The sequence below is a fragment of the Culex quinquefasciatus genome, chromosome 3 (genome assembly GCF_015732765.1).
Source record: "Culex quinquefasciatus strain JHB chromosome 3, VPISU_Cqui_1.0_pri_paternal, whole genome shotgun sequence".
NCBI classification, from domain to species: Eukaryota; Metazoa; Arthropoda; class Insecta; order Diptera; family Culicidae; genus Culex; species Culex quinquefasciatus.
Window position 1 is genome coordinate 67,661,951 of NC_051863.1, and position 15,142 is coordinate 67,677,092.

Genomic DNA, 15,142 nt, shown 5'->3' on the forward strand with positions numbered 1-15,142 from the left:
GTTCAGTAAAGTCAACTAAACACAACTTCTGTCCGCGCGCTGGAAGGCCTAGTTTCGCCTTCTTCAGCAAGCCTCTATTGCGACACGTGTGCTATACAGGTGTGTAACGTTGCTGGGTTAAGTTTGCAGAAAGCCCATCCGACGACCACCGAGCCAGCCAGCCCGCCGGCCGATGGCTGGTTTAATTAACTTATTTGTTGGTTGGTTAGCGAAAGAGGAGGGGGGAGAGGGGTTTGCACTAGTTTTGGTTGAGCAAATCAGGTCACAAAGCAAAAACTATCACCCATTATTAGCAAGAGAAGGAGAGAGAAAGAGCGATATGTATCGCCTCCACTACTCTCTTTCTCTTTCTTGTTCGATATTGTTGAGGAGGTTATAAGCTAAAGATAGACACAACAACAACAACAGCCACGACGATGATGATGGCCAATCTAGGATCGGACACGATTAGCGCGATTTTGCACGATTTATTACCTCTAACAAGGGTGACAAACATGCACTCGCACAAACAGTGAATGGAGTTGGAGCCTTTGTATTATGGCAAGTTAAACAGTTTGGTTCCGAAATCTTAGACTGAAAAATGCTGGCAATTTTAGAAGATTTGAAGTTACAAAATCGCACAGGAAATGCATTAAAAATGTGCAAGTGGCTATGTAACAGACATGACCAACATGATAAAGAACTTTAAAGCAACTATGTAGCAGTTCCGAAGGCCACGATTGCATTTAGCTAAACAATTCCATTCAAAGAATTTTTGCTCGATGCAAAAATCCAAACAAAAAAATTTAAAAAAAATGACAAATCCTCAAATCCTTGAGTCGTCAGTGTACCTTCATTCTTCAAGTGCTGAAAAGCCCGGTCGCTAAAAGACTATTATCGGGTTTACTCATCAGGTGAAGCACCTTCCATCAAAGCGACAGACTATTCTCTTTGAATCCAAAGTAATCCAATTGATGACGACGATTAATGTTGTCGGGGAAACCCTTCTACCAGTCGCGGTTTAAATCTTGCCATTGTTGTCTACTCTCTACTCACTTGTCGCAGATCGTCACGAAGCACCAGAAGGCCTGCTCGCTGGGCAGGTGCATCAGCAGGAAGGCCGCGATCGGCGCCTGGGCCTGGCAGTAACCGACCTTGGGGTTGTGTATCGAGTACGCTTTCAGGACGTTGAACAGCTCCTTCTGACCGGGCTTTTCCTCGTCGATGAACATCTCGTGGTGAGGAAACTGTCGGTGCTGGTCCTTTTTGATTTCCTCGATGATCTGTGGGTTGCCGTGCTGTCGCAGCAGGTCGCTGTACCGGTTCTGGTACTTTTCCTGCAGCTGGTACGCTCCGGTCAGGTAGAACCAGGCCCGAGGCCGGACCGCTTGGGGGATTCCCTTGCGACAGCGTTCACGAAGCTGAGAAGAGAGTGAAGGCATGAACCCCGGTTAACAAAATCATCAGCTCACCCAACAAACCTTTTTGTAGTTTTTGCTCATGTACTCCTGCCAGTGGTTCGTCATGTGGAGCCACTTCTTCTCCCGGGCCATGATCTGCTCGCGCGTGAGCGTCTCTTGGCGGGCTTCTCCGAGAACTGGGTGCCCTGTAGAAGCCGTGCCGGTCCGGGCAGGTCGAGAAGGCACTGGTGGTCGAACAGATCGAGATCGAGTCGGCATTCTTGCTCGACTGGCGGTGCAGCGAGACCGAGTTGGTGGAGTTGGTGTTGGTCGAGGTCGGCGAGGTGGCCATCGTGGTCGACCGGTTGGCCGGTACCTCGAATTTCGATGGAACGGGAAATTTGTGGTCAAATCTGAAGGGGGAGGAGAAGGAAAGTAAACATTAGTTGACATCAAGGATCACTTTGATGATTTATAACATTTCCGTGCCTAATCAAGAAAATCTAAGCCAAGATCTAAGCTCAAGTTGTTGTCCCAGACGAGACGCATCACTAGCAACTTTGTTTATGTTCTACAAAATTGCTGGCAGATCAAATAACGTCCAACTTGTTGTACCTAACAGTCCGAAGCTGCAAGGTGATCCGAGAAGCATTGATCAAACAAACTACACATCATAATACCCTCGAAAGGGAACTCAACACTCTATACTGTTGATGTTGTTTTCGTTGGCAGAGCACGTACTTTTTAGGTTAGATGCACCATTTGGGTTTAGTTATGACTGAATTAGAACTACGCGGAGGGGCTTCTTTACGGAAATAACTAATCAAATTGGTTGAAATTGACACCATGTTCCGTTTCAATCGCCAAAAAACGTTTTCCCTATCAAAAACAAACACGATTTAAGCAAAACTAACCCGACGTTGAAGGACCACCCTAGAGCGTTGTTCCGCGTTACGTGTGGGTGCCGCCAAATCGCGGAAATTGGAATCTTCGAAACAGAAAAGAAAAGCAAGCCATCATAACTCGGGTTGGTCACGCCAAGCGAAACAAAATTACACCCAGCACTCTCCCGCAACGCTGACGGACGTGAGGTGGGACGCGTTTGACTGTCTTCCTGGTATTCTTGTAAAGAAGTGATGGGGATCTTTTATCTTGAAAAGTGATAACTTTTCTTTATTCAATGAAAAATAATCAAAAATTAGCACGTTTATTTTAAGATTTTGTCTCGAAGTGTTACTACTGGAAATTTGCGCACCGAATTCAAACTAGCGTCCAGATTCGAATCCAACGGACTCAATTTGTTACGACTTTTAAAAGTACTGGATCTTGCAGTTCTGAGGTGTTCTAAGTATCTTTTAAATTAATTTTCTGATCGATTTGTTGTCTTTGGGAAATTAGTAGAGATATGAAAGGATAATTCAGAAATAAATTAATGCAAGAAAAAACCCGTTTGAATTATTTTGGTTGTGACTCAATTTTACGGAAATTCATTTGCTTCAGTTATGATCAAAAAGGATACTAGGCAAACATTTCTTAAACATAAGGTTGAAAGACGTAAGATCTAAAGACATGGGGTTGAAAGTGGACAAATGGTCGAGAAATTCCTCAAAAAATTATGCAAAAAGACTGAGCCCTAACATGTTATAAAGCATTTTATATTCTTACAAATTTATTTACTCATGTAATGGCAATTTTTGTAAGTTGAGTTGAGCGTATTGGCCATTCTTAAAGCATGAGCTATTCTTTTAAAAGATATCACACAATATTTAAAATGAACTAGAAACTTTGTAACATAAATTCATTTGTTTTAGTTTTAAAAGATCAAACATAATTTTATATTCTTCAAGTCTAATTAATCTTGTCTCTGTTTTTCGTTAGTATTTTCGTCTTCCTGTAATGGTTAGAAAAAAATTAAATATTTTAAAGAGTTTTTATTTCAATGAAAGCATTTTTCATATTCTTTAAACTTATTTTTTATTTCAAATAGGCGTAGGAATAATCTACTGATTCGTTAAAAACAGCTGTTATAATTTCCATTTGACGCGTGTGGAACAAAGATATTATGAGCAGTTCTCTCAGATTTCGGTCATTCGATTTTTTTTTTTTTGTATTTTTTAATTCGACTGAAACTTTTTTGGTGCCTTCGTCCATAAAATTTTCCATACAAATTTGGCAGCTGTCCATAAGAAAATGATGTATGAAAATTCAAAAATCTGTATCTTTTGATCGATTTGGTGTCTTCGGCAAAGTTGTAGGTATGGATATGGACTACACTGAAAAAAATGATACTGAAATTTTTTTTTGGTGATTTTCTATTGAACTTTTTTCTACGAAAACTTGATTTGCAAAAAACACTATTTTTATATGTTTTAGGGGCATCAAAAGCCAACTTTTCAGAAATTTCCAGGTTGTAAAAATCGTTTACCGAGTTATGATTTTTTTAATCAATACTGATTTTTTCAAAAAAATCGAAATATTGATCGCAAAAATTTTTCAGCTTCATTTTTCGATGTAAAATCTAATTCTATCAAAAACTACTTTAGTGAAATTTTGATAAAGTGCACCGTTTTCAAGTTAAATCCATTTTTAGGTAACTTTTTTGAAAATAGTAGCAGTTTTTCATTTTTTTAATTAGTGCACGTGTTTGCCCACCTTTGAAAAAAAAATTTTTTGAAAGGCTGAGAAAATTCTATATATTTTGCTTTTTTGAACTTTCTTGATACGACCCTTCGTTGCTGAGATATTTACATGAGGTTTAAAAACATGAAAATTGATGTTTTCCCAGTCTCACCCAAACAACCCACCATTTTCTTATGTCGATATCTCAGCTAATGGTCCGATTCCGAACGATTCCGAACGATTCCGAACATTCGTGAAGACTAAGATTTTAAGATGGCGTAATATTGAATATTTGGCCCTTTTGAAATGTTAGTCTTAATTTAAAAATTTTGAAAATATTATTTTCGAAAAGATCGGATTTTCACGAATGTTTCATATTTTGACATTGTAAATCGGACCATTAGTTGCTGAGATATCGACGTTAGAAAATGGTGGGTTGTTTGGGTGAGACTTGGAAAACATCAATTTTCATGTTTTTAAACCTTTGCATGGAAATATCTCAGCAACTAAGGGTCGTATCATAACTCGGTCACCGATTTTTTGCACAACCTGGATTTTTTTTTTGCAAACAAGTTTTATTGACAAAAGTTAAATAAAAATCACCAATTTGTATCGTTTTTTTCAGTGTAGTCTTCGTCCATACCTACAACTTTGCCGAAGACACCAAATCGATCAAAAAATTCCTTCAAAAGATACAGATTTTTGAATTTTCATACATCATTTTTGTATGGACAGCTACCAAATATGTACGGAAAATTATATGGACAAAATAATGATGCAAAATGGCTTCTTTGAGCACACCGAAGGCACCAAAAAAGTATCAGCCGGATTAAAAAATACAAAAATAAAAATTCTAAAAAAATACCGATTTCGTAGAGAATTGCTCTTATATTAAAAGTTAAAACAAAAATGCTTTGACACTGTTTCTTTCGACAATTTGTCATGTCAAAATTATATCATGAAATTATGTAACGAATATAAAAAAAATAACTGCTGTGTAATTTAATTTAGTAATTGAAAGCAGCTACATACTGATATCTGGATGGAAAATTTTTTTATTTGAGTTTGAAAATTATGCTATTTTTCACTAAAATGCCAATAACTCCCTTTAGAATTAACCAATTTGTATGCTCTACCCTGCATTTGGTTGCATTTTTGAAGCCCTTTAAGATGCATTTTAAATTTTGAAATTAAATTGAATTTTGCCCAAGTTACAGAATTTTTACGATTTTTGACGTTTTTGAACCTTCAAACTTTGTGTCCCGATTTGCCCCACTTCCCGTTGACCTAGAGTGCTCATATTTTGGTCAGATGCTAGTTTTATATGTACAAATTTCAGGCAGATTGGTGAGGTCCAAAGTCGTCCAAAGTAGTCGCTCTTAATATTGACAAGAAAGAACTTGGGGCGTAATCTAACCACAAGTTCTTCCAGGATGCTTTCTTCGGACTGGCTGCGCTTGTGTTCGATTAGATTAGATTAGATTTAGATTAGAAAATGAAAAAATACGAAAAAAAAATTGTTTGTTTGTGATTCCATTATCCGAAGTCCCATACAAACCTTCGGATAATCGAACTTCGGATAATCGAAACTTCGGATAATCAAGGCTTCGGATAATTGAGTCTGGACTGCATACCAAAAGATGCCCAAGGATCTGGCTGATGTTGAAAATAAACGCTTCAGTGGCTAAAGTGCCTCAAAAATTGACATTTTTGAAAAAATCTCTATTTACGGGTTAAATCCCCTTTTAAAATTTAAATGCAAAGTTCCAGCTCCTGTTACGTCCAACCAAGCTCATATTTGTTACGTCCAATCAAGCTCAAAATGTTGCTTCTCTTTGAGATAAATAAAGATTATAATTTTATTTTCACTATTATTAATTCGATGATTCTTGTTTTTCACAATACAATGTGATAATCGTGATACCTTTGGCAATTGACAACTAATACTATTCAAATTTGCAAGCCAAACCAACCTTATAAATAAAAGCAACGACACGACATCCTCGCAGTCTGAATCAAAACAAATTACAACACCACGGCACTCGCGAGGGTTCCATCAATTAACAGATATGCCAATGAAGGTTACAACCCGTCGTTTTTCCGTTGAAGCCATTTTTTTTTATCACTTTGCAAACAAGACACACCAACAACTATTACTGTCAACTAGTTGGAGGAGGAGGAATACACCAACCATCTAAACCATAACCTTATATACACTCCAACACTGCTAATGATGGTTGCTTTTATTGGTGCCGATAGTATTTATTTCGTGGGCGGATGAAGCGTACTACTGAGCTGGGGTTGAATAAATTAATATCGCCAAGAAGGAAGCACTTGTTAAGGGCATGGAAATCGTTGCTCGTCGGTTGTTGATTGCGCAAAAAACTAGGTACGATTTCTAACAACTGAGTTGAAGACGATCGGTGAATGGCAGTGGGTTTTGTCAACCTTCAAGTTATTAATGTGCATACCATCCCAATACATTTGTTTGCCGTCTCTAACTCTAATTATTCTTGATTTACCTAAATTGAGTAAACACACCGGAAACTGCCGGTAGAAAGTGAATTCTTGACTTTACTTTTCGCACAACCACTCTAAGTACGACTTCCTCCGAGACACTAATACTAACGCGAGAGCAGACTTTGCACGTTTCTTCGATTTCAATTGGCCTTAATGGGGTTCGATGATTGCGATTACTACGCGCGCTCGCTCGGATGCCTTCTTGTATAAAGGTACTAAAGTGTGTTCGTTTTACTGGCTCACTGGGTGCAACGAATAGATGGCGATAGCTAAAGTAGTTCGTCACATCACACACTGGATGCGATACTAGGAAACTTGGCTCTAGATCTTACGTCACGGAACGCAGAGTCAGATTGGCGTTGCGTCATTGCACGGTGCAAGTGCTGGAGGAAATTCCATGGAATGAAAGCAGTGCATCCAAAATTGGAAGCTTTACACACTTTCCTGAAACAATTGTATGGTTTTAACACAGAGTTTTCATAAATTTTGTGATTATTTTTCGCTAATGGGGAACTGAGTTTTTTGAAAAACCGCCCAACACATTATTTAAATTAACATACTTTCATGACATTTTTAATCCATTGCACAGGGGTACGAAACTGAAATCTAGCGTGACAAAATTGATAGTGGCCATACGTTAAGATTTAGAGCATTGGTGTCTTCGGGACAAAAGATCAGGGTCAATAGCGGCATCTTTTGGTATGGTGGACATTAGGGTGGTCCAAATTTTAGGGTGGTTCAGAATTTTTATTTTAGAGGGATGACGAGATAGCGCTTTGGTGTCTTCAGAAAAGTTGTAGGGAACATCATTCTGAGCAACTTTTCTGAAGAGCACAAAGCTCTATCTTCAAACGGAAGTTATAGCCAAATATAAAAAGACGCCATTTTGAAATGTGAATATTTGAAAGGTGGTGGAGTTTAACCTCGCTCTTAAAAGCATTCAGATGCACATTCTAGAGTACATTTGCTGAAAATATCTCGGAGGTATTTTTTGTTTAACTCATTTGATCTCAATTTGAAAATGAGCATTTTTAAATCGTTTTTTGTCCATAACTTTTAATAGAATTGACCAAAATTCGTTTTTCAAGAATAAAAATGTTCATTTTGACAAGCTCTATAATTGTCTACAAGGCCAAAAATGTACAAAATAATCTAGTGGTTGTAAAGAAGAAAAAGCTGAAATATTTCAGGAATTAACAAAATCATTAAATTTATTCCTGAAATATTTCAGCTAAAACGTGTATCTTCTTTTACAACCACTAGATCATTTTGTACATTTTTGGGCCCTTCTAGACAATTGTAGAGCTTGCCAAAACGAACATTTTTATTCTTGAAAAACGAATTTTGTTCAATTCTATCAAAAGTTATGGGCAAGAAACATTTTCGAAATGCTTATTTTCAAATTGAGATTAAATGAGTTAAACAAAAAATACCTCCGAGATATTTTCAGCAAATGTACTCTAAAATATGTACTTTCAGATGGTTTTAAGAGCGAGGTCAAACTCCACCACCTTTTCAAGTTATTCACATTTCAAAATGGCGTCTTTTGCTTCGTATTTTGGCTATAACTTTCGTTTAGAAGGTCCGATCATCGCTCTCTTGGAAGATTAATGTGTGTTTTGATAAGCTCTACAAATGTCTAGACGACACCATCTCGATACGACACAAGCCTTAGTTGATAAATTCAAAAAAAAAAACGTTTTTTCATTAGCACCTCAACTTTAATTACAAAAATAGCTCTAGAAACTTCCGTGTGTAGATAGAGCTTTGTGCTCTTCAAAACTTGCTCAGAATGATATTCCTACAACTTTTCTCAAGACACCAAAGCGCTATCTCGTCATCGCTCCAAAATAAAAATTTTGAACCACCCTAAAATTTGTTCCACCCTAATGTCCACCATACCAAAAGATGTCGCTATTGACCCTGATCATTTATCCCGAAGACACCAAAGCTCTAAATCTTAACGTGGGGCCGCTATCAATTTTGTCATGCTAGATTTCGGTTTCGGACCATCAAATTGCGACGATCAAATTTAAAAATAATTGCTCACGTTGATGATATGAACGTGAAAAAAAATGCACATGTTTTTTTTTGCAAAATTTATTACAACAGATTTTTTAAATGATATTTGTTGCACAAAGATTTTTTTATATCTCAAGAGGATCGCAGTAAGCTATGGTCGCGTCCGGTTTGTTTGATTTTTTCGCTCCGCGTTTTTTCGTCTTCTGAGGATTTCCGTCAAATTCTTATCGACTAGTTCTAGAAGAACTTGTGAGTGGCAGTGGACATGGTAGAGATGGTGGAGATATCCGGGATTCGCGTTGCGTTGCTGCATGTCCGGGAAGACGTCGCTGACCTGGGATAGAGCATCAATCGCGCAGATGACGAGGAAATCTTGGCTGATTTGATGCGGCCGGATTGGCGGCTCCTAAGAACTTAGGAGCTGCAGGTTGGGACTCAATCTGGCTGTGTCTTTCGAAGATTTTAAGATTTGCTGATTCTTGTTGAGAGCTTTCCATCATTATTTGCTAAATGATTATATTCCCTTATATTATTATACTATAAATTCAATAGCCCTCCTACCCCTTCCTCACTTTCCCATTCCTTGATCCCATTTTGCCCAATTCCACTTCCCCGTAAAAATATAATTATCTGCCAAATTTACACTAACACACCACACCTAACTGATCCGGAGAGTTTGGTACGGTATGTCCAAGCATCCTTCCTCCCCTGTAGATTCTGTGGAATGTGACCCGTTCACAGAATCCTCTCTGCGGTAAACACAACGCAGTAGGGCTGGCCGCTTTAATTATTGTATTACATTTTCGGGTGATCTCGGATGTATTGCAATTATTAATATTGACAAGAAAAGTGCTTGGGGAGTAATCTAATCACAAGACTTTCCAGCATGCTTTCATCGGACTGGCTGCGTTTGTGTTAGATTAGATTAGATTAGACAAAGATTTTTTTATATCCCAAATGCGCTTGAATTTATTTAAATGGATAATGCAAAACATCTGAAAATGATAATTTCAAATCCAGAGTTTTTATTGAAAAGACACGGTGTTCGCTTTGTAAGCGAATGGTTCTGGGTTCGGTTTCCATCAGCTCCCAACGAAAATGTTAAGAACACAGAAATATGAAATGATGAATACATGAACGAAAAATCAAAGTCGCTCGAGGCGGGGTTCGATCCCCCGTCCTTTGGATTGGTAAGCATAAATGCTACCACTAGGCCATGACGACTATGGTGTACTTGGACTGGAATTAGAAATACTGTTACAGAGAGCGAGTTGGGCAATGTCTCATCCCAGAGGATCCGGGTAACAAACCTTCTAAGCATTGTGCTCCCAACGAATACAACCAAATCTCATAGCGTGTGTCCCCACGCGTCTTCCTACCCTGTCCTAGGGTTTGATTAGATTGATTGGATTAGATCAACGATCTTCATACGAACGTTTCTGAGCTTTTAAATAAACTAGCTGCTTTGCAATTTTGCATTTCGTTGCGCTCGTGATATCTTGCCGAACGTGCATTTTTAGCCAGATTGAGTTATGCACGCCATATTGTGCAGCCATTTGAATTTCACAGATCCCCAAATTCGATTTAAATTCTGAGATATTCCTGGGATAAAACCGTGAAAACTTCTGCCACTCTTCATCGGTCTTCCAACTCACACAGCAGTTGCCCCGACCCCTCTTCATCCCTACGTCACCAGATTATCGAAAAATGGACCTTGGATTTGTGTTCAAAGAAAATATAGGGCGAAGTTTCACGCAAATCGAAGAGGGGATTTCGGTCATTCGATTTTTTTTTTGTATTTTTTAATCCGACTGAAACTTTTTTGGTGCCTTCGGTATGCCCAAAGAAGCCATTTTGTGTCATTAGTTTGTCCATATAATTTTCCATACAAATTTGGCAGCTGTCCATACAAAAATTATGCATGAAAATTCAAAAATCTGTATATTTTGAAGGAATTTTTTGATCGATTTGGTGTCTTCGGCAAAGTTGTAGGTATGGATACGGACTACACTGGAAAAAGAATAATTTTTTTTGGTGATTTTTTTTCATTTTCTGATATGTTTTAGGAGACATCAAATGCAAACTTTTCAGAGATTTCCAGAATGAGCAAAAAATCATTGACCGAGTTATGAATTTTTGAATCCATACTGATTTTTTTCAAAAAATCGAAATATTGGTCGCAAAATTTTTTCAACTTCATTTTTCGATGTAAAATCAAATTTACAATCAAAAAGTCCTTGAGTGAAATTTGGATAAAGTGCACCGTTTTCAAGTTAAATCCATTTTGAGTTGACTTTTTGAAAAAAAGTCGCAGTTTTTTTCTAGTGTAGTCCGTATCCATACTTACAACTTTGCCGAAGACACCAAATCGATCAAAAAATTCCTTATAGACAGCTGCCAAATTTGTATGGAAAATTATATGGACAAACTAATGATGCAAAATGGCTTCTTTGGACATACCGAAGGCACCAAAAAAGTTTCAGCCGGATTAAAAAATACAAAAATTAAAATTGAAGAAAAAAGACCGTTTTCATAAAGAATTGCTCACATGTAAATGCCCGACTTTTCTATACACTTTTTACTGTGTTTGTTATTTTTTATTATTGCGTGCTCTATTTTTGTTTATGCAAGGTCAAAAAATTAAAACGCGTTTTTCTCGGAACGTCAAAAAGCAACAAACGACAAGATAGCACGAGCACGTCAAGTTGTTTTGTTACAAAAGGATTTCTTAAATAATGGTTATCGTTAGACTTCATTGACACAGATCACTTAAGTGTAACAATTTTAGGCTCTTTGTTGAGATTCATGATCCGTGAAATTTATAAAGCGATTTGAAAGTATGGCCATTGCGAGATATTGAATATTGAACACGAAATTTGTTTTTATTGGTGTTTCAACCATCATCTTCTGAATAATGGAACGATGTAAGGAAAGTTTTGAGTAGTTTTTATTGATTTCAAAAGCTCCTGATTAAATCGATTTGCCTTTCAAGCCATTGCCAGGAATGTGTTCCAAGTCAGTCACTGCAAAGTAAACAATTTAATTTACACTGACGAGCTAAAACCCACAGCAACACACATTCTGCACAGAGAACTCAAAAACAAATCGCTCAAAATCATTGCCGATTTCAGGCTGCATCAATAAACAATCATTCCGGCTCCACTCGGAAGTACTGCCGAAGTTGAACTGTACCGAAGCTGTTGCGCTTCTGCTTTTTTGCGTTTGCTTCTGGGGTCTGACTGGGGCAACCGTTTCGGTCGATTTCCGTGCCTTCACCTGAATCGCCAGTGAAGCTCTCAACCGTGCCGCGTACATTATTGTTTGGATCGGGTTGGAGCGATGGGAAAGTGCGTTGTTTTGGTTCGACTTTGTTTGGGGAAGAATTAATTTTTATTTTTTCAATTTTAATTGATATTATTTTTTTTATCAAACTTTGGATTAATTTATCACCAACTTTTTAAAAATCATGGAAACTTTTCATTTAAAATTAAAAGTTTTGTTCTCGTGGATCAAACTTACTTTTTGCCCAGGTATTTAAAAACGTGGGTTTTATTGAAAATCTAGATGTATGGGTATCAAAAGATCGGAAATTTTATGCCCTTTCCGATGCCACATAGGTTGACTTGTGAATCGTGGACCGGTTCGGATGCCGGCGGATTTTCCGACGACGTAATTCCGGGTTGGAACGAAATTCCAACGAAAAATCTATTCTATCGATACAAATACCCCCAAAACGGTGTTATACCCACTCCAAAATGTTTATTTAGCAATTCTATGGTAATATATTGACATTTAGTTGAATTAAAAGTTTTCAAAATTAAGTTTAGATAAGTTTTATATAGCATTTCCTGAGTTATATAACCTTTTATACTTACTAGTTAGTAAACTTTATATTCAATTCAAATTATTTTTTAATCAGTCAAGGAAGCCTATTCGGAGTTGGGAGACTGGATTTATGGTGGTTTGTCAACAAATAACATTATTTATGTTAATTTTTCTAAAGGTGTACAAACTTTTTTTGCACCTTTTGTGAACTCGTCTGAAAAACCTGTATCATTTTCTCATTCGAAACAGTGGCGCCACGTGGTGGTAGCTGCCCTGTTTATTACGCTGTGAAATTATCCATGGTCAATCCAAGGAACCAGAAGGTGATAACAGAAATGTCCGTCCAAAAGGGGTGCTGCAAAAAAACTTATTATTTTTTACAAATTTTCGACTAAATCAGCAACGAATTACAAGTTTGACAGTCCGACTATTGTTAAAAGTGGGTTTTGTTATTTGTTTTTGCAAAACTGCATGTTTTTAACGAAAGTGCCAAACATATTCGTAATCACCTTTTGCCTCTTGGTGGCGTTTTGTGTTAGTATGTGTGTGGTCGATGTTTGCGGACGTGCACGCATAACACAGAACAGTGAGAACTAGCGAAAATGCTTCACATTATTCTGATACAAGTCGCCATATTGAAATTGCTTGAAGATTCATACCCGTGGCTGTGTGCTTGATAAGTCAGCAACTTCAACTATGGAACTAATCGGAGGGCGCCGATACTGACGAATAAAGTCTGAAGATAGAATTTAAACAGTGAACGGATGGATTTTTTGATTCATTGTTTAACATCAGTCGATCTGTCAATAGCAGAGTAGAAGCTCATTGGCAGTCATGATCATGACCATGCTCAAATCGCGATAACTTTAGAACAAGAAAATTGATACCGTCAGCGGGGGTAAAATTTGGTCGAAGTGTTTTTTTAGGATTTTTTAAATTTTTTAGGTTCTTCCATTAAGAAATTTTTGCTAAAAAATTGACGTTCCTGGAACAAATCCTGTCATTTTTGCAGCTGTCTAAAGACGGGGTACGTTTTGGCCAAAAATGGTCTCTCAAAATCTTCCTTTTAATGTTCTCGTAAAGTACCTTATTGTATAAAAATCTCCACTTCCAACATTGTAGGGGATGTGCGACAAAATGTCGAAAGACATAAAGTCGAATGGACAATTGACGACGACGACGATGGACGTGCACGCAAAAAGGTAGAACGACAAAAAGTTAATTCTCCGAAGGAACGGCGACCACCTCCAATTTTTGTTTTGGATACGTTGGCGGACGATGTTGACGAGTTGCTGGAAGGCCTCCAATATAGTCTGAAAATTGGCAAATCGAAAGTTCAAGAGATTACTTTCACCAAAAAGAATTTCGATCTGGTGGTGAAAGAACTGAAGCGTAGCAACTTCAAGTTCTACACATTCGATCCAGTTGAGAAGACCGCTGTTAAGGTAGTCCTGCAGGGCTACCAAGACCGCCCAATCGCCGACCTGAAGAGACACCTCTCGGGTGCCGGAATAACGCCACGGGAGATAAAAGTGCTCTCGCGCAAGACAACAGTCACAGGTACGCACACTCTGTACCTGTTGTACTTCGACCGCGGCACCGTCAAAATCCAAGACCTGCGACGGACTAAGGCGTTGGACGGTTTTTGGGTAAACTGGCGGTTTTACTCCAAAACCCAATGGACGTAGCACAATGCCACCGTTGCCAGAAGTTCGGCCACGGCTCGCGGAACTGCAACCTCCCGCCCCGCTGCGTGAAGTGCGGTGAAACACACCTCTCGGAGAAGTGCACTGCCGTGCAAGGCGGACTTGGGGACAAGGCAGAGCAAACCAAGGCGCGCATTAAGTGCGCCAACTGTGACGGCAACCATACCGGTAATTACCGCGGATGCGTCGCGCGCAAGGCCTACCTCGAGGAGCAGGAAAAGAGGAAGAAGAAAGCAGCAGCATCCCACCCTTCTCAGCGGAATACGAGCTCTACCGTTCCTGCAGCTGGACAGCGTACGGTTCCAGCGGACAACCCAGCGTTCCCTCCTGGATGGGGGCGATCGTTCGCCAGCGTGGTCGCTGCCGGTAGCGGCGATGCGGCCCAGCAAGAAGTAACCGGAGAAGATCTCTTCACCTTGCCGGAGTTCTTTGCTCTAGCGGGTGAGATGATGACGCGGTTTCGGACCTGCCGTAACAAGGCGGAGCAATTTCTGGCCCTCGGGGAGCTAATGATTAAGCACATCTACAATAGATAAAAAAACTGTGATCTAGTTTAAGCTTTTTCTATTTCTATCCCCTTTCCTTTGCAATTTCAGTAAGTTTTTTCCAATTTTTCTTACTCTTGGTAATCTCTAAGTGATAAGCAATAATCGTGCCAAAATGGATTGAGATTTAACACACAGCTGAAAGGAACTCCAAAACTCTGTTATGTACTGCGAATGAACTGATTGTTACATGATTATTCACTAATAAAACCGAATTGAATTGAATTGAATTATAAACTTCTAAAAAATCCTTCAGAAAAAATATTTTCTTATAGACAAATATGATTTTTTTTCGGCGAGTTTATCTTTGGTTTATCCATCCTTTTAGTAATGATCATTTTTTTTAAATAATCAGAAGAACTTTCAAACCATTTTTTGATAAGATTTCCATGAGTAGTTCTTCAATAAAAACGTTTCTTAATCCACCATTAGGTGGTTGGTGCCTTCCTCACATTTACAAAGAAATAATGAAAATAAGTTTATGAAAAAATATATATCTGATACAGACTTTTCCAGAAAACATGCA

General features: G+C 38.4%; 1 protein-coding gene across 1 annotated transcript in view; it reads right to left on the reverse strand.

Annotated features, from left to right (window-relative positions):
* LOC6044293 (TBC1 domain family member whacked) overlaps nt 1–15,142 on the reverse strand; it is a 31,553-nt gene that overhangs the window by 7,419 nt on the left and 8,992 nt on the right. Inside the window, 3 exon segments of the mRNA XM_001861789.2 lie at nt 1,036–1,400; nt 1,461–1,559; nt 1,561–1,792. Coding sequence (XP_001861824.2) covers nt 1,036–1,400; nt 1,461–1,559; nt 1,561–1,731 — 635 coding nt within the window. The 5' untranslated portion in view covers nt 1,732–1,792.